Source organism: Epinephelus moara, chromosome 2 (assembly GCF_006386435.1).
Source record: "Epinephelus moara isolate mb chromosome 2, YSFRI_EMoa_1.0, whole genome shotgun sequence".
Classification (NCBI taxonomy): Eukaryota; Metazoa; Chordata; class Actinopteri; order Perciformes; family Serranidae; genus Epinephelus; species Epinephelus moara.
Window position 1 is genome coordinate 43267674 of NC_065507.1, and position 23437 is coordinate 43291110.

The 23437-nt window shown below is 41.2% G+C and overlaps 1 protein-coding gene across 7 annotated transcripts in view; it reads right to left on the bottom strand.

The window, feature by feature from the left end:
• bcas3 (BCAS3 microtubule associated cell migration factor) overlaps positions 1-23437 on the bottom strand; it is a 939536-nt gene that overhangs the window by 859661 nt on the left and 56438 nt on the right. For all 7 annotated transcript variants that reach the window (XM_050055595.1, XM_050055587.1, XM_050055619.1 and 4 more), the window contains exons 6-7: positions 14767-14848; positions 2947-3019 (exon numbers count right to left, since the gene is read on the bottom strand). In XM_050055595.1, coding sequence (XP_049911552.1) covers positions 2947-3019; positions 14767-14848 — 155 coding nt within the window. The remainder of the gene's footprint in view (positions 1-2946; positions 3020-14766; positions 14849-23437) is intronic.

A 23437-nucleotide genomic window follows, 5' to 3' on the forward strand; every position in this document is an offset into this window, starting at 1 on the left:
GTATGAAGTGTGTGTGTTACGCTAGAAGAGTCAGAGTTTGGGACGGAGTCTTTTACCCCCTGGAGTGTTACCGGAGTTTCTGGAGTGCTCAAATAAACGGGCCTTTTCCCCGAACGCTCCTCTGGTCTCCTGCTCGTGAGGGATTCATTACAATATCGTAATATGGCTTAGATTTCTAGGGGTGAGCGAGTGAGCCCTGCAATCTAGAATTTGACCACTGATGTCACTGTTTTCAACCCATTTTACACACTGGCCCTTTAACTGTCAGTTAACTGCTTTGGCCTGTAATATCATGGTTACTTAATTTCAAACAGAGAATAAAAGAAGTCAACTCCAAATACAAATGTTCTTTACCATCCAACCATCCATCTGCTCTTACCCAGGTGTGCTGAATGATGAATTCAACTTGATCACAGGTAACCTGTTAGCACAGGTAGAGCCCCCTTAACACTATATACTGTAAGGGCAGGTGTTGTGGCGTAAGCACAAGATTCTGACACATGCTAGAGAAGGGGTGCCACCAAAAAAAGGCTATAAGAGGAGGAACTTCTGCAGTAGTGAAATCAACATACTGTTAAATAAACTTAAACAAAAATGTGATTTTCCAGTGTCTGTGCTGGGCTGCAGTGACCTCTGACAACTGCATCATGACTGTGCCCTCATTTGCAACCAATGACATAACTAGTCCTGCCCCTATTATGAGCGACCCTGGTGGTGTGCCATTCACATTGAAATTGACCCTGGTCCAACCATTGTCTGACCCACCTCTCAACCTAGGTCCCAAAGCAGAGGCGGTAAACACAGGTTAACCTTTTCAAACACAAAATCTGGTTTAACCCATGTCTGAGCCCTCCATGTAAAAGGGGTATCATTCTGACATAATTCACTCAGCTGCAAAATGTTATGGGTGTGTTTAACTTTTTGTGAATCAGACCTTAGGAAAAGGTAGATAGTGACTGTAAGTGATGCACTATTCATGGTGCTATTAGTGGTTGCAATGCATTCCTTGTAAATTTGCCCGAGCAGTGTTTCCCATATATTGATGAGACTATGGCGGCCTGCCATAGTCTAAGTTCCCCCGCCATAGTCTCCAAAAATCGGCCAGATATAAAAAGCCTCTGGTAAATGAACGTCACTCTGTAGCGCACCGACTGGAGCGCCTACTGAGAATTCTTTGGCTTTTTCAGAACAAAACAAAACAAGCTGCAGTGAGAGTCTCTCTCCATTGGATATTTAAAAATATCTGATTTGTGCATTTATTCCTTCTCAAGCAAGCACAGGGGTTTGGTGTTGTCATAGCCCACAGGAACAACGCTCCATGACACGATTTTTTCCTCTCCAAGTGAGGATTAGCATATATGCAGCTCACATATTCTGGTCAAAATTAATATATACAGGGGTTAAAGCAAGAAAAAATGTTGTGCCTGAAATGTGGAGCACGGAAGATTTGTGTGCCTGAAATCTTTTCCGGAGCGGGGGTCTTGGTGTTGCGGTCACAAAATGAAGAAATATACATGTATGTGTTGCAAAGGAACATGTTTATTGTCAAAACAAACAAAAGATTATAGCTTTAGCTTTTCAGATTAAACTTTTATAGCATAATGAGTTTATAAATAACGATTAAACTTTCAGTGGTTACCAGAGTTTTTGACTTATAGCTCCTACATCTCTTTGTTGCCTTGGTGTTATTTATTTTTAGAAACTAAATCATTTAGGCTGTTTGCAAAATTGTATCGCGCTTGATGTGAATTAAACAGGCAGTTACGTCGAAATTTCGCCTCTGGGCAAGCATGTCATCATTGAAATGGATCATATTATGTTGTGAGGGTGACTTTAAAACTTCAGCATAGAGGATTTTTATTGCAACTTTTGTTTCTGTCTGGTTCCTGTTACCTTACCTTCAAAATTACCGCTGGCTTACCGGAGCCTCTCCCGCTCTCTCTATGCTCTGTGTCTCAATGTGACATGATGTGAAAGCATGCACAGGCGTCAGTGTTGATTGGCAATCACTTGTGCCGTGTAACCAATCAGAGGGGGCTGTAGGCGGGACATTGTTACAAAGCCCAGTGCAGTGAGGACTGCAGGCAGGGAGGGAGACAGCTGTATCCGAGCCAAAGGAGCGAGTTTTAAAATATATTTTTTTGATCAGTTATCGATGAAAAAACGTCTGATGCCGATTATGGTAAACAGTAGGTTGTGTTTACTCGCACACTGTGCGCCTAAATCATTTTCCCGGTTCGCACATATATATATTTTTAGGAGCAAATGCGAGTGAAATGCTCGCACTGCAGAGCACTTCTGCCTGTGCCGCACAGAAACTTCGCCACACCGGAAATCTGGCGCTGTGCCGGAGAACTTTAACCCCTGTATATATTTTTAAACGTTTAAACATCCACTCATTCTCATTCAGATCTGTGTGCTAGGTACCCCAACAGTTTTCACATTGGAGACCAAAAAAATTGCATACTAAACTGAACTAAACAATACTGGACTGCTTGGTGGAAATGGACTAAGTGGCCTTAAGTATAGCTCTTAAACACCTTATATGGTATTCACATAGTCATTATTTCAAATGTGCTTCATTACTAGACTTTTGTTAGCTATTTTCTGTGACAGGAGGAGGAGTTTGGCCTAACCATGATATTTAGCTCCTCATATAGGCAGTTAATTTGACACATTCTGTCACAATCTGTCACACTTCACAACACAGCGGCATCCTTCATGGTTCAACTTAAGATCTCGTTGTGTTTTCGATCCATGGGCACCAGATTACCCAAATAAGCTTAAGGCATGTTTGGCTTAACTGTAGGAGTTGTGACTCATATCTGGTTGATGGTGTGCTAATCAGTGACTGCAGTTATTATAGTATTAGTGTAGAGTTAAAAACGTCAAAGATCCTATTGGGAAAGGTAGCAATGTCAGCTTTATTATGATGCATGAACTCACCCAGAAGACCCTGTGCTCTTGCACACCCCCAACAAAGGCCTCTTGTCAGCAAAACTGTCCGTCTTCAGAAGACCTGAGGAGGAAGAGAAGTTATAGACAGATGAGAAACAGAATGATCTGCACGTAACAAAGAGGGACATTCTTTACACAAACATGTGAGGCCTCTGGTGCTGCCCACCCTCATTCAACAGGCAGCCTATTACCATGACCGGACACACGCAGATTACATTACTACTGTGGCCCTGTAATTTAATTATGGTCACAAAACATTTTTGATGAAAGAAGATTTTTTCCAAAGTCAGTCCATACTTTGCAAGTTAGTGGACCTGACCTACTGTAAAGATTTTGGTGTTATAGGTTTTTCCTATTCCATCACTGTGTGAGCTTTTCAAACGTTCTCCAGAAAAAGCTGGGGAGAAATATGATTTCAAAAAATGACACAACTAAAGTTAGCTGGAGAAATCTGACAAATTTTGCATAAGGGAGTGAGATTTTCCTTCTATCTCCTTGTTTCTTTTGGGGTTTCAGAGAATGGAATTACAGCATGCTAAAAACCTGGCAGGCATATATTTTTTAAAAATTAAGAGAAAACATGTTGCATTAAAGGTACTGATCCAGTATTTTCACTGATTATCTCTTGAAGACGAACGGAGGATGTGGGGATTGAGGGGATGGGGGAACTTACATTACCCTTTAGAGGACTGCAATTTGAAGCTTGTCAGTAATCAGACTGAGTTCCTGTGGTATGGCATGAGAGCAAACGTGTCTTTCCGAACAGACACTCCAGACAGGGTCCTTTTTTTCTTTAATGTTTGTGTCATTAGACATCACACTGAGAATTATATATGAGTGTAATTACAGCTGCATTAATAAAGATTTTATGAAAAAATGCAACATTTGATGAATAGAGAGACTGATTTGATTGCCACTGTAATGGACGGTAACTGAAGCAGGTACTGGACAATTGCATGTTTTAATGTAACAGAGGGGATGGTTGCATGTTCAGATAATACTATGGCCTCAAACATTACAAACAACTTGCTTATAAATTTCAGAAAAAAATGTTTCTATAGTGTGGGAGCATCCCTGTAGCTCTATTGTGAAGACATACAAACTGACCTCCTCTGAAAAAGAGCTCAAACACCAGCAGTACATATTATTTATCACATTCTCGCAATTCTTATTTGTTGTCTATCAAGGGAACGGTGTTTCCTCATTTTCCGAGACAACAGAAGATCGCAGGTTGTTAACCCCAGAGAGGATGTGGATAAACGCTTTTACTCCCTTTGGAAAACCAGAACTTCCCTCTCTATTATAGGAAAGTGGAACCTTGCCTTATTATAATCAATACCTATTTTCGGGTCCTTCTAAGTCCTCCTACCCACAGCCTTACATTCCAGACAATTGGCCTTTTAGTGGCTCACCACAGTACAACACTGTTTGCACCCTAGCAGATTGTAATCAGTGTCCTTCTCTCCAGTAGTACAATTCATATTTATTTTCTGCTGAGAGAATTGCTCCCCTCATGTATTGGGGCTATGTGCTGCTTCTTATTACTGTGGTTTGCTTTCATCCACTTCCAGTGCTTTTCAAATGCAGCCTTTGTGTGTTGTTGAAATCTGCCAAAAGACCGGAACACAGACAGAGAACAAAAAGACGATTTTCTCACTAAAAAAATGCCACAAACCGGAGGCTATATAGCAGCCTCCTCACCCCTGATTGACACCTGCAGAGATCAAATTTAAACTCCATGTCTGGAAAGGATCTAATCCGTGGAACCCTGAAACCATTTGTACCATAGCTTTGAGGATATGAACACTGGTATTCATGCTGCATTCAGTTTCCCAGTGTCTGAAAAAGACAGTGGAGCCAGTTTGTTTGTCATCACTGTGACTATTTCACTATTAGTAACTTTATAAATTAAGATAAATGTTGCAGTATTGTTGAGACATCAATTAATATGAAAATAAAAAGTGGAAACAGGATTAAAATAAGCAGTTGTGGAAGCAGAAATTTTAATATAACCTCATGCAACTTGGTGAGCATTATTTCTTTAAAAAAAAATAGCTGATTTTTTTTTCTATAAAAACCAAAGGATTTGAGGGTGTTTACTGAACATTTGGTTAAGATTACAAAAATAACTACCAGATGTCACACTTTACTAGAACACCACCAGTTTGCCATGTCCTGTCATTTTTATTTGCACCAGGGGGAAGCAACTATTGTCATGATGGAAGTTAAAACATGAAACTAATTAAAATCAATTCCAACAATATTCTTCTCTGTTTGAGAATTACAAAATACCACAAAAATGCTGTCACCTTCTGCTGTTTAAAATAACAAAATTGAGAGATGAGAACAAAGTTACCATGATTTTCCATATGGGTGATATTTGTCCTGCAACCTCTTGATGTTGACACACTTGAGATAATATTTTTCCCAATGAGGCAGCTCTCTGTGCCAAATCCATCCTATCATGACGAGGCCATTTAAGGCAATGCACAACTAAGAAGTTACCAGTTTCAAATTGTGTTTGTCTGATAGATACACATTTATCATGGTTAACCGTGTGTGGCTACAAATGGGTCACTTAAATGGCTGAACTACGCTGAAATTACAGTAGGTCACCAAATTTAAACTCATCAGAATGATAAAAGCTGGGTTTATCCCACAACAAAAGTCATTGGAACGTCTGGAAGATGTCAGTCAAGAGCCATCTCAACACAACCACACCCTCCTGATGACAACACATAACATTTAAGCAACTGATACTTTTCTTTGCATCTGTTCTGTCCATAAAATGAACATCCTCTATAATAGTTCTGCTACCAACCATTATTAGCTGTGCCAACCATGTTCATTAACCAGAACGTTTTTGTAACCTAAACCTCTGTTTAACCAAAACAGAGGTTTAGGTTACAAAAAACTTTTAGTTCACATCTGAAGATACTTTTAAGCAACAATTGTCACTACAAACTGTATTTCCTAAATGCATAAATTATTTGCCAAAGTCAATAAAAATGACCTATGTTATTGCAAGACAGTGACATTGTCAGCGTACTACAACTGTCAGCTCCCGGGCACCATGAAACACAATGAGGTAAACTGCTGTGCTGCTCTAAGCACAGACCACCAGCAGCTCAGAGTCAGAGATTAGCGCCAGCTGCTGGTCAACTAGCTTTACAGGCCATACACCTGTACAGTTCACTCCACTTTCTGCACTGCTAGATAACGCAATTTAAGTAGGCCAGCAGAATTTTCCAGATTCACTGAGGGTTTCATAGATAGATTGAGAGTTTTTTGAGATACAGAACATTAGATTGTCATGACAACTATGTTATGTCCAATACATAAGGGATAATGCCTGACGAGGTGTCCATTATCAGGAATTAATGGCTGACGGGGAGGGGTGAACTGTCCATTGCAAAGCAGACAGCTGCTTTCGCAGATGCAATTAATTCCTGATTATGGGCACCTCAAAGGGCATTATCCAGCTTATACCATGGTCACTTGCCAAAGAAAAAAAAATTAAATCAAAATGTTAAGTTTCTCTGGTAACACCTGAGGGTTTACCTAATACCTGGAGGAACAATCACTACCGCCCCATAAGGTTCTACTGCAATGGAAACATTCACTGCTCCAGTAAATAAGATGAACCTTAGATACAACTTGCTTAGCTCATAGAACCCTTTGACAGCTACCATTATGCTTGCAAGATTCAAAGTCAAGAACAATAAACATAATTTGGCAGGATGTTTATCAACAAGAAGAGCTGGCTATCCAGCCATATCATCATGTCCCCAAATCAATATCAAAATTTTCACAAACAAATGATACGCCATGTGTAAAATTACTGTCAGCCACGGCCTGAAGCAGCAAGTTGAACTGCCAATAGAATGTGAGATAATCACTGATGTGATACAAAGTATCGGTTGGGTTAGAGGGCCAGTGTACTTCTTGCAGCGTGTGTGATATGCTGTGTTCACACTACGATTGATAAAGCAACAGTGAGCCAAGCAACATTATCACTATCGCTGTTGAAATATTGTTCAAGCGCTCATTAAAATAGTTAGTCACCACCAGCTACCTGCCACAAAGCACCTCGACTGAACGTCATCTAAAGTTTGTATTTGGACATAAAATATCTGCCTATGACGAGCCCCATTTTAACACCACATTTCACCACCTCATTGCATCCCCATATGCACTGCAATACACAGAAAGCTAGCATAGCGTCAGCTAACTAAAGTAAATAACACAGTACCATAGCTAAAAACAAACCATATGATTGGCTGATGCCTCACTGCATCATTGGAGCGCTGAAAAAAGTTGAGAACTTTTGTTGTAGCGCTCCATGTCTGTCAGCAGCGACAAGTGTTGGGTGTCAGTTTGTACCCTTGTGTCACTGGCCTCCATTGAAAATGAACTGTAGTCTGTTGCTGAGTCGCTCGTAGTGTGAACACAGCATAAGAGTCTCCCTCCTGTGGTGTTCAGAGGACTGAAGGACAATACTCAGTGTTGGAAATAAACTGTAAACAAGGGCTTTGACTGCAGCCCTTTTGCTATGGTTACTCGTATTAGACACAGGCTGATACTATTATATAGCTAGCACATTAATTTAGAGCACTGAACAGACTGTTTCACCAGCAATACTTAGAAGGTGTCCTATATCAGGTTTTAGTGAACATCCTGCAGTCAATCAGAACTGGGTATTCACCCAGACCATGGTATAAAGGTCCAATCACTAGGGGTGGGCAATATGGCCCTAAAATAATATCACTATAATTCAAGGTATTTTTGCGATAATATTCTTGATGATATGACTAATTAGTAAAAGAAAAAAATGTATTTATATTTTATTATCAATTTAAGAAAACGGTATTGCAACACAATAAGTGATAATGTTTTACATGTTAAGCACTTTACCTTCAAATATGAACAAAACTGATCTCTCATTTCTTTAGTTTGTAAACAACAACAGTAACTCAGAGTGAGATTCAGATTCTGTATACAATATTAATAGTACAACAAAATAAAATCTACCACTAATTACACATTTAAACAGCTCCCAAATACAAAAAAGGACCCTGGAATCTAGGCAATTTATTTCCCTTTTAGCAGAGATGGGTTTTTTTCCACCTGGACCTTTATGCTCTGCCATTTCTCCTCTAACAGGCTGTTAGGCTACTCTAACTATCGCACATTCACATATATGTAGTTTTTTGTCGAGCTGCGAGCGCTAAGTAGTTTTACATTACCGAAGATTGAATCACTTTACGAAACCAACTCCCGTGTACGCATGGCGAGAGAGGAGAGGGAGACGATCTGCTGCTGCATCTATGTTTACATGGCAAAATATGCATGAGTCTAAAAGAGACAGATTTAGAAAGAGCTCGCTAAAGGAACAGTGAAGACACAGCAAGAGGTTTCTAGCAGAGCTTTGGCAGCAAGAAAGCACCAACTCACAGAGGCCTGCCACCAGTGGGCAGGCCAACACAAATCATAGATTGACTTTAACATTTGGATTAGGCAGCATGAAGCACTCTTTGTTTTCAATGATATAGCACCACTTTAGGGGCGGCTGTGGCTCAGAGGTAGAGCGGGTCGTCCACCAATCGAAAGATCAGCGGTTCGATCCCGGGCTCCTCCAGGCTGCATGTCGAAGTATCCTTGAGCAAGATACTGAACCCCAAATTGCTCCTGATGGCTGTTCCATCGGTGTGTGAGTGTTAAAACTGAGCAGCAGGTGGCACCTTGTATGGTAGCCTCGGCCACCAGTGTGTGAATGGGTGAACGTGACTCGTAGTGTAAAAAGCGCTTTGAGTGGTCACTAGATGACTAGAAAGGCGCTAAAGAAATGCAGGTCCATTTACCATTTACCATTTAAATGTCTTGAGATGCAGTTGCAAAAAATGCTGTGATATGGCCCTTTGGTTTTTGCACATGGTAATCTGGAGGATTTTCAAACAAAACAAAATATAGACATATACAAATGAAATCCTGCTTAATCATCACGGGCTTCTACTCGTGTGGTGGTTTTCTGGCTGGTTTGTAGAGCTCCTGCCCTTTAACTGTATTTTGATGTTTTTGTGAGCTCGGACCGCTTCTGGGCGGAGATTTCCCCAGCCAATGAGAGAGCACAGGTGCCGTGCCTGAGCGTGTCCGAGCGTGTCCGAGCGTGCACCAGCGCGAGCCTTGCCTGAACCTCTTCTGTGAGGCCTTCTTCCGTACCTCCAGGCTCCGTACACCCGGGAGAGTTGAGCCTGATAGGAGGGGCCAAATTTGAATGTGTGTTTACAAACAGCAACTGCAAAATCCTCCAGACCCTACCTTTAATTAATGAGTTTTAATGGCGCTGGTAGGCAGATTGTTCTGTTTTTGGACAGAGACAGGCTAGCTGTTTCCAGTTTCCAGTCTTTACGGTAAGCTAAGCTAACCAGCTGCAAACTGTAGCCTTGTTTTTACCATAGAAACATGAGAGTGGCTTCCATCTTCCCATCTGAAAAAAACAATAATGATGATATAGTACAGATTACTTTGAAAAACATAATTAAACTGGTAAAAGAAGCAGCAAAGAAAAACCTAAAATGTACTTGTCACACTAGAAAACCTTGAGGGTGCAGCATTTGTTGTTAAAAGTAGAGAGGTCAACAATATCACCAGTATAAACTACTGTAATACGCAGTAGGGGGAAATCACTAGTGTCATCATGATACAGTATTATATTGATTTAATTTAGCAGCCTGTGATTGATATGAGATGATATCATATGCCCTTTTAACACAATCAGTTACAGAAGATGCTGCAACCCCTTTTTTTTTGCTTTTGGCCATAAAAGATAAAAAACAACACGTAAATAATTGTAAATAATTATAAACAGTTAATTGCAGTAAAGTTTACTTTAAATTGAAGCTTACTGAAAGAAATCTTTTCATCACTTTAATACAAATCATAATTGGGCGGCAGTAGCTCAGTCCATAGGGACCTGGGCACTGCCGAGGTGCCCTTGAGCAAGGCATCAAAGCCCCCAACCGCCCAGTGGCGCCTGTCCATGGGCAACCTCCTCACCCTGACATCTCTCCATTTAATGCATGTGCATGTATTTCGGGCCTGTCTGTATGTGTATTAGTGTTGTGACTAGGGATGTCCCGATCCAGCTTTTTCACTTCCGATCTGATACCGATATTACAGCCTTGAGTTTTGGCCTATACCGATACCAATCCGATCCAAGCGCGTATTATACATGTTCACTTATTTTGTTGTCAGTCATGTTTGAAAAGGTTTGATCAAGCAATATTACTCTAACAAGAACAACTACTTAATCGGGTTAGTTAGAATGATCCACAACAGTTGGTATGAGAAACTGACCCGTTTATTGTTAACAGGGTTAAATAAACAAACTTTAAACTTGAACATTAACATTAAATAAAAAATATAGCTGGTTTGCTTTGGCTGCTTTGGCCCCTTAATAAATAGAAAATAAATCAACACAAGAAATCTTTAAAATGTCTAACATTGAAATTAAAATAGCAGCAAGACTCCACACACTTGTGCTTTGGCCCCCTAATAAATAAAAAATAGATTAACACCACAAGACATTGTTGACATTTAACAAACAATGCAGCCTTTCCTTTTCAGTTATTTTAGTAGTGTCAGTGCCAGCCTGGTGCTGCTGTTTCCTGGGACCAACAGAGGGGACAAAAAACCACACACAATATTGTACAACTGTTTAAACAAGCAATAGTCCATCCATGGCTCCAATTTCACTAATTGTGCCCAAAACAATGCCATCAGTGCTCTTTACTTAAACAGTAAGAGTGTAAACCAAATAAAAATATCACTCTCAAAAAACCAGAGCAGAAAACAAATAGTCAGTTAACTAAGTTGACCGCTACTCCTCCTACCCTTCCTGGGTGTCTGCCTTCTGCATGCTGGCCTGGTGGATTGATAGTAAGTGCTGGAGCGGATCACTGGAATGGACTGCTTGAATCGCGGAGCGCTGGGCTGGCCAGAAAACCTGGATTGGACTCTGTGAAAAACTGGATCGGAGTTCTTGGATCAGCATTTTTCCATGCAGTCCGATCCGATGCCAATGCACGTTTTTTGCTAATATCAGCAGCCGATACCAATCCGAATATCGGATCGGGACATCCCTAGTTGTCATGGTATCAAAATTGGGACCCGCTGTACGATACCAGTGAAAGTATCACGGTTCTGAGCAGTATCACGATACCACAGCAAAAATTAGGCAGATGTGCATTTTGTCATTTATAAAAAGATGAATCACTTTTCTCTAATACATCAATGATATTTCAGTGGAATAAATTACTTTTTGACTTATTCATACTTCAAAAACAGCATCAATAACTGATTAACATAGGGGGGGATCAAAATAAAATAAATAAATACAATAAAAATCAACCAGCCACCCTCCTCCTCTGATAAGTTAAGAACAGTCCCTTGATTGCAGTGAGGTTTGTGGGCCATGACCTGCCACAAAGAGAGAAATGTAAACGGCTCGTTTCTCCTCTGACATGTCACATACCTGTGTGCCGCCACGACTCGGCTGTTCAGGTATTTCTGGGCAGTCATGACACCAACGAAGAGGACATTATTGGACCTGGAGCAGGTATTTCTGGGCAGTCATGACACCAACGAAGAGGACATTATTGGACCTGGAGCCGGGCTTCTCGGTCGCCGGTAAGCCGTTATCTTGCACCGCGGAGCACTATGGCCGCCGTATTTGACAGGAATATGGCAGAGCCTCCACCGTATTCCTGTCTGTGACCCCCGTTCAACCCACAACTGGCAGGAACCGCCTTTCGTTCCTGTTGCTGGTTGAAATCTGTACTCGCACAGCGTGCTCCTGAATGATTTCTTTTGCTCGCACAAAACTATTTTTAGTCGCAAATGCGAGTAAAATGCTTGCACCGTAGAGCTCTGTGGAAAACAAATCACTGTACCATATATAAACAAATCTAGCCTACAAGTAAAAAGAAAGAAATAATAACGTTCACTGCTTAAAGATACTCAATAGCGCAATTATTGGACGCCACATGGATACTCAACCTCTTGCGACTGGACTTTGAACTACCACAGTAGTGGTACCGTGAGGTACTGTAGTACTACGGTACTCCAACATGATGGTATCATATGTACCGTGGTGATTTAGTTCCGCGGTCTACCGTTGGTACCAGTATACTGTGCAACACTAATATGTATATGTATATGACAACGGAATGAAAAAAAATTAGAATTCCCCCTTGAGGATTAATAAAGTATATACAATTTAAAAAAAAAAAATCCTGGGGCGCTGGTGGCTTAGTGGCAGAGCAGGCGCCCCATGTACAAGGCTGTTGCCGCAGCGGCCCGGGTTCAAATCCAGCCTGTGGCCCTTTGCTGCATGTCATCCCCCCTCTCTCTCTCCCCCTTCACACTTATCTGTCCTGTCCAATAAAGGCAAAATGGCCAAAAAAATATCTTAAAAAAAAAAAAAATCCTTAAAATTCAGGGCTATCTGGCTTAAATACCTGAAGGCCATGAAATATGGATTAACAACGAAATAATTTTAAATAACAACTGTCAAGGTTCAAAAGACAAAACAACTGGGGTTTTTAAGTACTTTTACATTGCATAAATTAGCCTAGCAACTTGCAGAGTTTTCATCATGCATATTTTTTGCATGGTCACAAATAAGCAAATGTAGGTGAGTGACTATCGCCTGCAAAGGTAATGTTAATGCTGAATGTGGGCAGTGCCTGACGTGACAGACATGGAAAGCTAGTTTGCGAGCTAATGTTAGCTAACTTGCTTCAATACAACAAAATATGATGTTAGTGGTACATTTTCCATGTTTTTACGTTCCATGCCTGTCTCCCAACTCACTGCCTATCAGCCAGCATCTCTCATGTATGGCTGTTTGTATTTCTCATGACCAATATCATACAATATCGTCTAGTCAGCAACAATCAATGTCTTCCCCACACACATTCCTCTGCTATTGGTTAAAGTTACAACTTCAACAGTTTAAGTTTACCAAAGTTGATCTCAACACAATGTGAAGATGCCAATTTGCTTTGCCACCAGAAGCAAATGTTCTATTCAAGCCTTTGCTCACACTGAATCACAGTGAAAAGGAGTTGATCAGTTTCGCTCATGTGTTACCATAAATAAATGGGAGCAAATTTCTGACCAGAAATGCGTGGAATGTGGAGTGTGATGTCTGGCCAGGCAGGTGCATTGTGTTTCCTGGGTATTTTATCTCTTAACTATGGAAGACAAGAACGGCCATGTTTTTCATTGTTTTGGGGGGGTTTTTTGTGCACTGTTATCTCGTGATAACGACTTATTATTCCGTTATCTCGATATAACAAAGATTGTTTTCTCGTGATAACGAATTAATTATTTCGTTATCTCGATATAACAAAGATTGTTTTCTCGTGATAACGAATTAATTATTTCGTTATCTCGATATAACAAAGATTGTTTTCTCGTGATAATTGTCAAGTCTGATGATTGTGCACTGGTTAATGTGATCATCTTGATTTCAGCCTACAAGAGCTGCCGTGGTCCTGCCAGATGCCTCCTGCTGCTGCTGTTATCATTAGTCACACTTCTACTGTTATTATACACATATGATTATTGTCACATACCATATATTTCCAAATAGTCGCCCGGTGGCAAATAGCCGCCGGGCAACTAATAGCCGCTGGGCAACTAATAGCCGCCAGGCAACTAATAGCCGCCAGGGGTTTGACCCCATTTTGCATATTAACAGTGGGCTAAAATGAGTACCGGGCCATCAAATCACAGCATCCGTGGTGAGAGGACACGGAATTGGTGTAGGGTGTAGGTGATCACGGATATTTGATGTGGGAAAGATGTAGCCAGATGGATTACCTGTTTTAGATACGTGGTTGTCTGTCCGTCCGTCCGTCCACAGCACGAGTCATGTGCGCCACTTCACCACCGACCCATGTGTAAAAGCGCAAACAGTCCCTCAAAGAGGGACAGCCCTACAGGCAGGCTGTCCCTCCTTGAGGCAATGAATGAGGAAATAATCGCCCCAGTGTTTAATCAGACCGGCGTTTAATACGCAAAATGGGGTCAAACCCCCGGCAGCTATTAGGTGCCCAGCGGCTATTTGCCACCGGGTGACTATTTGGAAATATACGGTATGTGACAATAATCATACGTGTATAATAACAGTAGAGGTGTGACTAATGATAACAGCAGCAGCAGGAGGCATCTAGCAGGACCACAGCAGCTCTTGTAGGCTGAAATCAAGATGATCACATTAACCAGTGCGCAATCATCAGACCTGACAATTATCACGGGAAAACAATATTTGTTATATCGAGAAAACGAGATATTTAATTCGTTATCACAAGAAAACAATCTTTGTTAAATCAAGATAACGAGATAATTAAATCGTTATCACGAGAAAACAATCTTTGTTATATCGAGATAACAAAATAATAAGTCGTTATCACGACATAACAGTGCACAAAAAAATAAAAATAAAAAATACATGGCCGTTCTCGTCTTCCATACTTAACGGTAGTGTTTGCATATGAAATATTTTGGCTGTTGACCTGTATTTTCTTTTCCCGTTTTGTCACTTTGCATCAATGACATTGGATTGTTGATTATTGAAATGATACATCAAACAAGATTGACTGAACAAGGTCAATGGATCTTTACACCCCTAATATGCAAATATATAGATCAGAGCATCACATGGAGTCACAATGTGCAGTCTATGCTTTGGAGTTTGTTGTTTCATGTTTCAGGTGAGGTTAAAGTACTGATGATACTCACTGATATGAGGTGCTGGCAGAATGCGAGCAGCTCGCACAGGACCATGGCGCACTGAGAACAGCTCTTGGGCTTCCCCTGCCAACTGAAAGAAATAATTTGAATTAAAGATAATGTAGAATATCACATATCTGGTAGATCTGAGAAAAGAGACAGTCTGTACTTAAGAATACAGACGGACAATACAGTTAAAGTTAAGCTTAAACCACATATAAGGTATTAGGCAACCCAGAGATGTTGTCTACCGTTGGCCACATGATCTACTGTACTCACAGGTGTCAGTTATTAAGGGCATCATTTCCTGTCTCTTGCTGTCTGATGTTGAGTGTGTGTCTGGAAATACCACCTTCATTTGGTCTTCATAAGTACACCTTGGGATAACTATGCTATTTTTCTGTACTTAGCAAAATAAAGTGTGAAATAACTACAAGGACTATAAGCAATATTCTCTTACTGTGCATCCCAGACCTGGAACACAATACCAAGTACTTTACGTGAACTTCCAACTCTCAACCTCCTTCACCAAACATCTCAATGCATGGCTATTGGAAAACGAGGACTGTGATCATTAACAATGTTTAAATTGTTTGAATTGTTTATTTGTCTATGAGGCAAATTGTTAGAACACCATTGTCAATTTTATGCAGTAGTGCGTACACAATAGACCTTTTTTTAGAACATGCGCTTCAACTAGTAGCAGCAAAGTCTGGTAGCTCTGCAATTTTACTTAGTTTTACTGAATTTTTATTATATTTTTCTCAACTACTAATGGATACTTCTGTGAGGAGAAGAGTTTATTCAAGAGAGGAGCTTTTTTCGTTGAAACGGAGCAAGTTTGGAGGACACCATCCTATTCCAGCTGAGATGAAGAGGTGTTTTCATGGTTGCTGTGCTGGTGCAAAGGTGAAGGCTTGGAAGTGGAGATATAAGCCCTTTCTACCATCTGTCATTATGGGAAATGTCAATTCTCTGCCCAACAAGGGTGATGAACTGCAGATATTGGTGAAGACTCAGAAAGTATACTGTGAGTGCAGTCTCATGTGTTTTACGGAAATGTGGTTGAATCAAAACATCTCAGACTCCAACGCGGATCTACCTGGCTTCACTCTCATACGATCGGACAGAGACTCTAATGCCAGTGGCAAGAAAAAAGGTGGGGGCCTGGCTTTATTTGTGAACCAGAGATGGTGCAGTCCTGCATATATTACTGTCAAGGAGAAGATGTGTTGTCCAGATATTGAACTTTTGGCAGTTGATATGAGGCCATATTATGTACCAAGAGAATTCAGTCATATCATAACAATACTTGTGTACATCCCACCCAAGGCAACTGCTGAAGTTCCATGTGAAGTTCTTCATGAACTCGTTGCTAAGATACAGACTAAACATCCTGAGGCACGACTGATAATATCAGGAGACTTCAACCATGTTTCCCTCTCCTCTCACCTGACTGGATTTTCACAGTTTGTTAACTGTCCAACCAGAGAAAATAAAACCCTTTATCCACTGTATGCCAGTGTCAGAGAAGCTTACGGAGCCACTGCCTTACCACCACTGGGCAGGTCAGATCACAACTTGGTTCTTCTGCAGACATGTTACAAACCCTGTGTGTGGAGGCAGCCTGCAACTAAACTTACAGTCATGAAATGGACACCAGAGGCTACTGAGGCTCTAAGAGACTGCTATGAATGCACAGACTGAGATGTGCCGCTGTAAACAGAGGAGAATATCATGGACGTTGATAGACAGGTTGACTGTTTTACTGATTACATCAACTTCTGTAGAGACACAGTCACACCTACAAAGACTGTACACTGTTTCCACAATAACAAACCTTGGATTACCCGTGACATAAAGGCAATCCTCAATGAGAAGAAGGCAGCTTTTAGAGATGGTGACAAGCACGGCTCAAACAAGTGCAACATGAGTTGAAGAAGAGACTTAAGATGGCAAAGGTGGAATATTAAAAGAAACTGGAGAGGAATCTACAACACAGCAACATCCATGAAATGTGGAGAGGAGTCAACACCATCTCTGGTTACAACAACAAGAAAAGACAGCCAGTGGTGGGTGATGGAGAAAGAGCTGATGAACTCAATCAGTTCTTCAGTAGATTCAATCCGGCAGCCACTCCCACTTCCAATGCTGCTTCTCCTCCTCCTCCACCTCCTCCTCCATCACCTCCACCTCCACAACTTGTGTACAACTCCAATGTGGCAGCCACCCCCCCTCTTACACCTGTGCCTCCACCCTTGTCTGTCACAGAGATGGGGGTAAGGTTGGAGCTGGGAAGACTTTGCTCTGGGAAGGCTGCTGGCCCAGATGGTGTGTGTCCAAGGCTCCTCAAAGACTGTGCTGCCCAACTGTGTCAACCTCTCCACAAGATCTTCAACCTCAGTCTACAGTTGGGGCGGGTGCCGGCACTGTGGAAGACTTCCTGTGTTGTGCCGGCACCAAAAATTAAATGTCCAGCTGAACTTAATGACATCAGACCAGTAGCCCTCATTTCGCACATCATGAAGACCTTGGAGCGGCTGATTCTACGCCTACTGAGACTTGAGGTCAAAGACAAACTCAACCCCCGCAGTTTGCATACAAACAACACATTGGAGTGAACGATGCTGTCCTCTACATACTTCACCGTGCCCTAGCTCATCTGGAGGAACCTGCCGCTTATGTGACAATCATGTTCTTTGATTTTTCAAGCGCATTCAACACCATCCAACCCAACATACTCAAAGATAAGCTCACAGAGATGGCAGTGGATCCTTCCTTTATTTCCTGGATCACAGATTACCTGACAGGAAGGCCACAGTATGTCAGGTTGGGGAACTGTGTTTCTGGGACATTAATGAGCATCACGGGGGCTCCACAAGGGACTGTCCTGGCTCCATTCCTGTTCACACTGTACACGGCGGACTTCAAATACAACTCTGAGTCCTGCCACATCCAGAAATACTCGAACAACACTGCTATTGTGGCATGTATCAGGAATGGGCAGGAGTCTGAATATAGGGACCTGAAAAAAGCCTTCAGTGACTGGGGTCACAAGAACTGTCTCCTCCTGAACACATCAAAGACCAAGGAAATAACCGTAGATTTCCGCAGGTCCAAGCCCCCCCTTCAGCCAGTGAATACCTGTGGGGTGGACATCGAGGTGGTGCCAAGCTATAAGTATCTAGGTGTACACCTGGATAATAAGTTGGACTGGTCCCTAAAGACAAACGCTCTCTACAAAAAGGGGCAGAGCCAGCTCTTTTTGTTGAGGAAGCTCAGATCTCTTGACATCTGTAGTAAGATGCTGCAGATGTTTTATCAGTCTGTGGTGGCAAGTGTGTTGTTTTATGCTGCAGTCTGCTGGGGAGGAAGCATCAGACACAAAGATGCAAGGTGGCTGGACAAACTAGTCAAAAGAGCTGGCTCTGTGACTGGAGTAAGGTTGGACACACTGGAGGAGGTGGTGGAGAGATGCACACTGAAGATGTTCGAGGCCATCATGAACAACCCAGATCATCCACTCCACAACACCTTGAGGGACCAAAAAAAATGTGGTGGCCGGCTCCTCTCTCTTCGATGCAGGACAGAGAGATACAGAAGATCCTATACCAACAGCCATCAGGCTTTATAATTCTTTGACATATAACAGATGAGCTGACAGATAATTGAATTTCCCCTTAGGAATGAAAAAAGTTATTCTTATTCTTATTCTTATGTATGCTAATTATGTGCAATATTTAGACACACACCTGCATTCGTGTGCTATGGGCATCGTGCAATTCAATCTAGCACTTAATTATTTGGTGCAATTTTGAGCAATGTGCAATATAACAAGTACTTAAACAAGCAGACACTTTGAGACACTTGATATCTAAAAATTCCTATGGTCTCCCAACTCTTGGTCTACCATGTTTCTGTGTATGTTGTTTTGCTTGTCTTATTCTGTTTGACTTAGATTATTTTCTTATTGTTGCCTTCTCTGTGTTTAACTTCAACCTGCCATGGGACTGGAGACAGAAATTAGCCGCCTGGCTATAATCTCATGTATTTACAAGTAATTGTTTATTAATACATATTGTCCCATTTTTTATAAAAAATAAATAAATAAAAGCTTGTGGAGATTTCTGCTGAACAACACAAGCACAAACATATTTGTTCACATTGTAAGAAAAATAATCCACTCCAACTGCATGAAACTGTTTTTTTCCCATTACAGGGGTAAAATAGGAGGGAGAAGGGTGGTCCAGTGGTTGAAGTTCCAGCCGAACCACAAAGTAAAATCTACTGAGCTCAAAATAAAGGTTCAGTGGCATCGCAATGCAAATGAGCTGCCTACACTTACTGTGACAGTGTCAACAGGAGAGGGCTGGGGATACCGATTAATACCACGTGGGCAGAAGCCCATGATGTCATTTCCTTTGCTCTGTGGCTGTGTTAGCAACCACAAGGAAGTTTGCATTTTATAATTAAAAAGTTGCATATAGTGGTTATTTTATAAGCCACTTTCAGTATTTTAGACTAAATGTTTCAATAAGACTTTTATTAGGCCCAAAATTACAGAATACAAAGAGTTTATTTGCACAGTTGATTAGACAAACTATAAAAAGTTCAGATGATTAAAACATTTAAAAGACATCCTTTTTGGTTTCTGGTCAAAATGTTCTGAGTGTTGAGGGTTTTGTTTGGGGAATGTATAACCCTAGTATATCAAAAATCCTGGCTGTGTATTGGGCTAGGTTTTGTCAGGAATGTTCTGATGCTAGTGCTAATACAGTATGATATCTAAGCTTCAAGAAAAAAATGAAAGAAAAAAAAAAAACTCTATTAAATCTATTTGGACATTATTGCTGCAATTTAATATTTCGTACCTTTCAAACTTTCAGAAATTTCTTATATATTCAGGTAACAATTCTGCATTCAAATGAATGGATGATTTGTTCACAATTAAGACATTTGCATGAATTTTAAAATCTCACGTCTGTCCGTCCTGGAAGAGGGATCCCTCCTCAGTTGCTCTTCCTGAGGTTTCTACCGTTTTTTTTCCCCCGTTAAAGGGTTTTTTTGGGGAGTTTTTCCTTATCCGCTGCGAGGGTCATAAGGACAGAGGGATGTCGTATGCTGTAAAGCCCTGTGAGGCAAATTGTGATTTGTGATATTGGGCTTTATAAATAAAATTGATTGATTGATGTACTCATTCATACTCTCAGCTAAAACTCCTTTCAAACATTTAAATGTTCCACATCTTCCATATTTAAACATTTGACCCTTCTGGAGCTTAGTAAAAATGTTTACATTGGTGTGTCTTGGACAGAAAGCTCACAGCCAGATTAAAGAGAAACTTTCACTGAGACCAGAAATCTCTGTAAGAAAACAGTGCCAGTTTTTCAACCTGCAGCAATGCTCACATTTTTGACACTACACAAACAGATTTCACACAATGAGTTCATCAGGGTGTCCTATCTCTCACAGTGTAAAGTAAATGCAATGTAAGTTTCAGGTTTTGACAGGGAAGCAGATATTTAAAAGGTGTGCCTCAACTCAGTCTCTATGAAGTTAACTATGACCCAGGAGTCAATCAGCAGTTAGCATTACAATGGCGACCTTGGACTGCAGACAGAAACACAAGTGATTGACATGAGCTAATTTGTGCAGTTTGAGACACACACACAGACAAAGGACTTTGACAGGCTTTTTTTTAAAATTTTCATTTATAAAATCTTTTCTACTTCTTAATACTTTCAGATAGAAATTCCACTCAGACCTAACAAAGCATCACATCTTTCATGCATTTTAAGTATTATTCAAATTTTCAGTGACATTCATAGTAATCACACCCATTTGCCCTTTCCAACTATTCCTACTATTTCAACTTTTTGTTACATATTTGAGCTAGCAATTGGCTCTTCTTACATTGAGACTCCAGATGAGCTTGAGTATGCGTGTTCATGGCATCCTGGATGGTTCTGGTAATCCATGGTTTCCCCCAGGTAGTCCTTGTGAGTCAGCAGCTTCATTTTGAGCCGCAAAACCCTTTAACATGATTAACTATGCACCACTAGCTGTGTTGACACTGCTATCGGTGCAAACACAGCTAATAATGATACCATAGTTAACAATGTTAAAAGGGGTTTGCAGCTCAAATTTTTGCCAATTTCTCACCAGGGCTATCTGGAGGGAGACCAGAGGATGGCCACCATGTTTCAACAGCAAAGGTGTTGGGTTGGGACAGCGTTACTTGCATTAATCGCAGAGTGAGCAGTGCCGCTTGCTAGCTCCCACCAGTGTTGTTGGTGCACAGTGCAGTTAACTAAAGAGTGAGAAAATTACTCTATGGGCCATCATGCATAACCAGTCAAAAGTATTCTTGGCTGTTAATAGTTAACGGTTAAGTGAAGTGTTTCATTGCTTCACGGATGATGAAAAATCCAAGGACTGCGAGTGCTTTTTTTTTTTCTTTCCTAAAACTGCTATTCCTTAACCTGCTTAACTGATCAAACAAGTGCATTCCAGCACATTTGCAAAGCTTGAAATTAAATTCAGGGAGAAACACTGGGATGATTTTAAAGTTTACTGTATTTATGGTCTTTACAGTGGAAATACAGCCACAGTTTTGAGCACTTAAATGGATATGTGGTTGTGTCTGCCCAGCCTGGTTTAGGCTTCTCATGTGATGACAGTGTATTAGGTCAGTGGCCTGTGAGACTCTTGGCAGTGTCTAGCGTGTGTAATAGCACACTGTTTTAAGCGCAGAATGCCCCATTTTTGCATTTCTTTTATGCGTTAAATTACAGTGAAACCTGCATTATCACTTTACTAGTGCTTTAATCTGGTTGTTTAAAGTATTTTAACCCATCTGAGGGGATGATTGCTCTTTTGTGCAATTAGTAGCCTTTTCAAAGTGGCGGATTTAGAGCGGTTTTTATTCAAAGTGCTTGAAGCCCAGCGGTGATAGATTAACACTGGAGATACAAGCAGGTTATACGAACACTGATAGCTGGAATAAAAAGAGGTTGGCAGTAGGGTAGGATTCCTCTACAGGCAAATGGACCTGCAAGGGGGAATAATAGAATTTGTTGGATTAAAATAAGAAGAGGGACGGGATGGAGGTTAATGCGCTGGGTTATTGTGCATTACCCCGTCGCTCATCCTCGCCTTACGTGGCTCTGTGTGACATCCACTGCCATCAACAACATCCCCACCATTACATTAGTGGCCCAGCGTATGTAATATGCCAAATTGCTTTTTCAAAGTTGTTTTCCCTGCACACTGTTATTCATTATATTCATTTCATTTGTTGCTCTGATGTTTTTGTGGAATCACAGTGTCTGCTCTTTTGTTTTAATCTCTCAAATGTAATACCATAAGCTGTGAACAGATATCTGGGGCATATTCACTAGCGAGTCAGCTCACTAACACAGACCTGGACATATTGGAGGTTTGGATGGAGCAGGTGCTTAAGGGATCGGACAATAACAGGTGCTTGTTCATGGGCTGCCATAACATGCAGCAATAAAACCATAAAGGTAGCCTACACAAGCTTAGAGTGATCCAGCACTACTTGAACTGAAAAACTGCAAAACAAACTGAAGTAAACGTTTTTATGTGAAGTATCTCAGGATCTAAAAATGAATTCACAAACACGTTTACTAACCTAGTGAAAGCCTCAGATGAAACCTAGGATCAGCTGTGTATCACCATGTCTATCACAGATCTTGTCAAATTATTTACCGCAGCTGTCTGCCTCATGAGTCTTATGGACTTACTAAGCTTCAGAGTACTGCAGCTATCTCTCTCTTAAGTGTGCATACAACCAAAGAACCAAGAACCCAAACTATAAGAATGAAATGAGAGCACCCCTCTGTTCACAAAACAGAAAACGCAGAACAGCTCACTCTGAGTTATTATGATTATTATTATTATTATTTTATTTTCATATCATAAAACTTCATTCAAATGTGATATATACCATATTCAGAGTATATACACCAATCAGCCAAAACATTAAAACCACTGACAGGTGAAGTGAATAACATTGATCATTTCATTACAATGCAATGTTCTGCTGGGAAACCTTTGGTCCTCACATTCACCCAAATATCGTTATTGATCATGTACCCCCACTGATTGCAACAGCACCCCCGATGACAGAATCCCACCAGCAAGGCAGTGCACCATGCCACACCACAAAAACTGCTCAGGAATAGCCCAAGGAACATGACAAAGAGCTCAAGGCATTGACCTAGCTTTCAAATTCCCCAGATCCCAGTCTGATCAAGCATCTGTGGGACAAACTGGAACCCCGGAGGTCCTTTGTCCAGGCCCCAATGGGTCAGAGCCAAGTCCTATCTACGGTGGGGCCTCTGACCTGTCAAGGCATGGCGACAGAACCTCTGCGGGTGTCCTGTGTTGTCTGGCACCAAGGTGTTGTCAGTGGATCCTTTGAGTCCTTTGGGTTGTGAGGTAAGCCTGCATGCCCAATGGATTTTCAATTAGATTGGGATCTGGGGAGTTTGGAGGCCAGGTTGATGCCTTGAGCTCTTTATCACATCCCCCGTGCCATAACTGAGCAGTTTTTGTGGTGTGGCATGGTGCATTGTCCTGCCTGGGACAATAAATAATCGGCATTACTAACGGCGCTACTTTTTTCAGTAACGAGTAATCAAAAAAGTTACTGTCT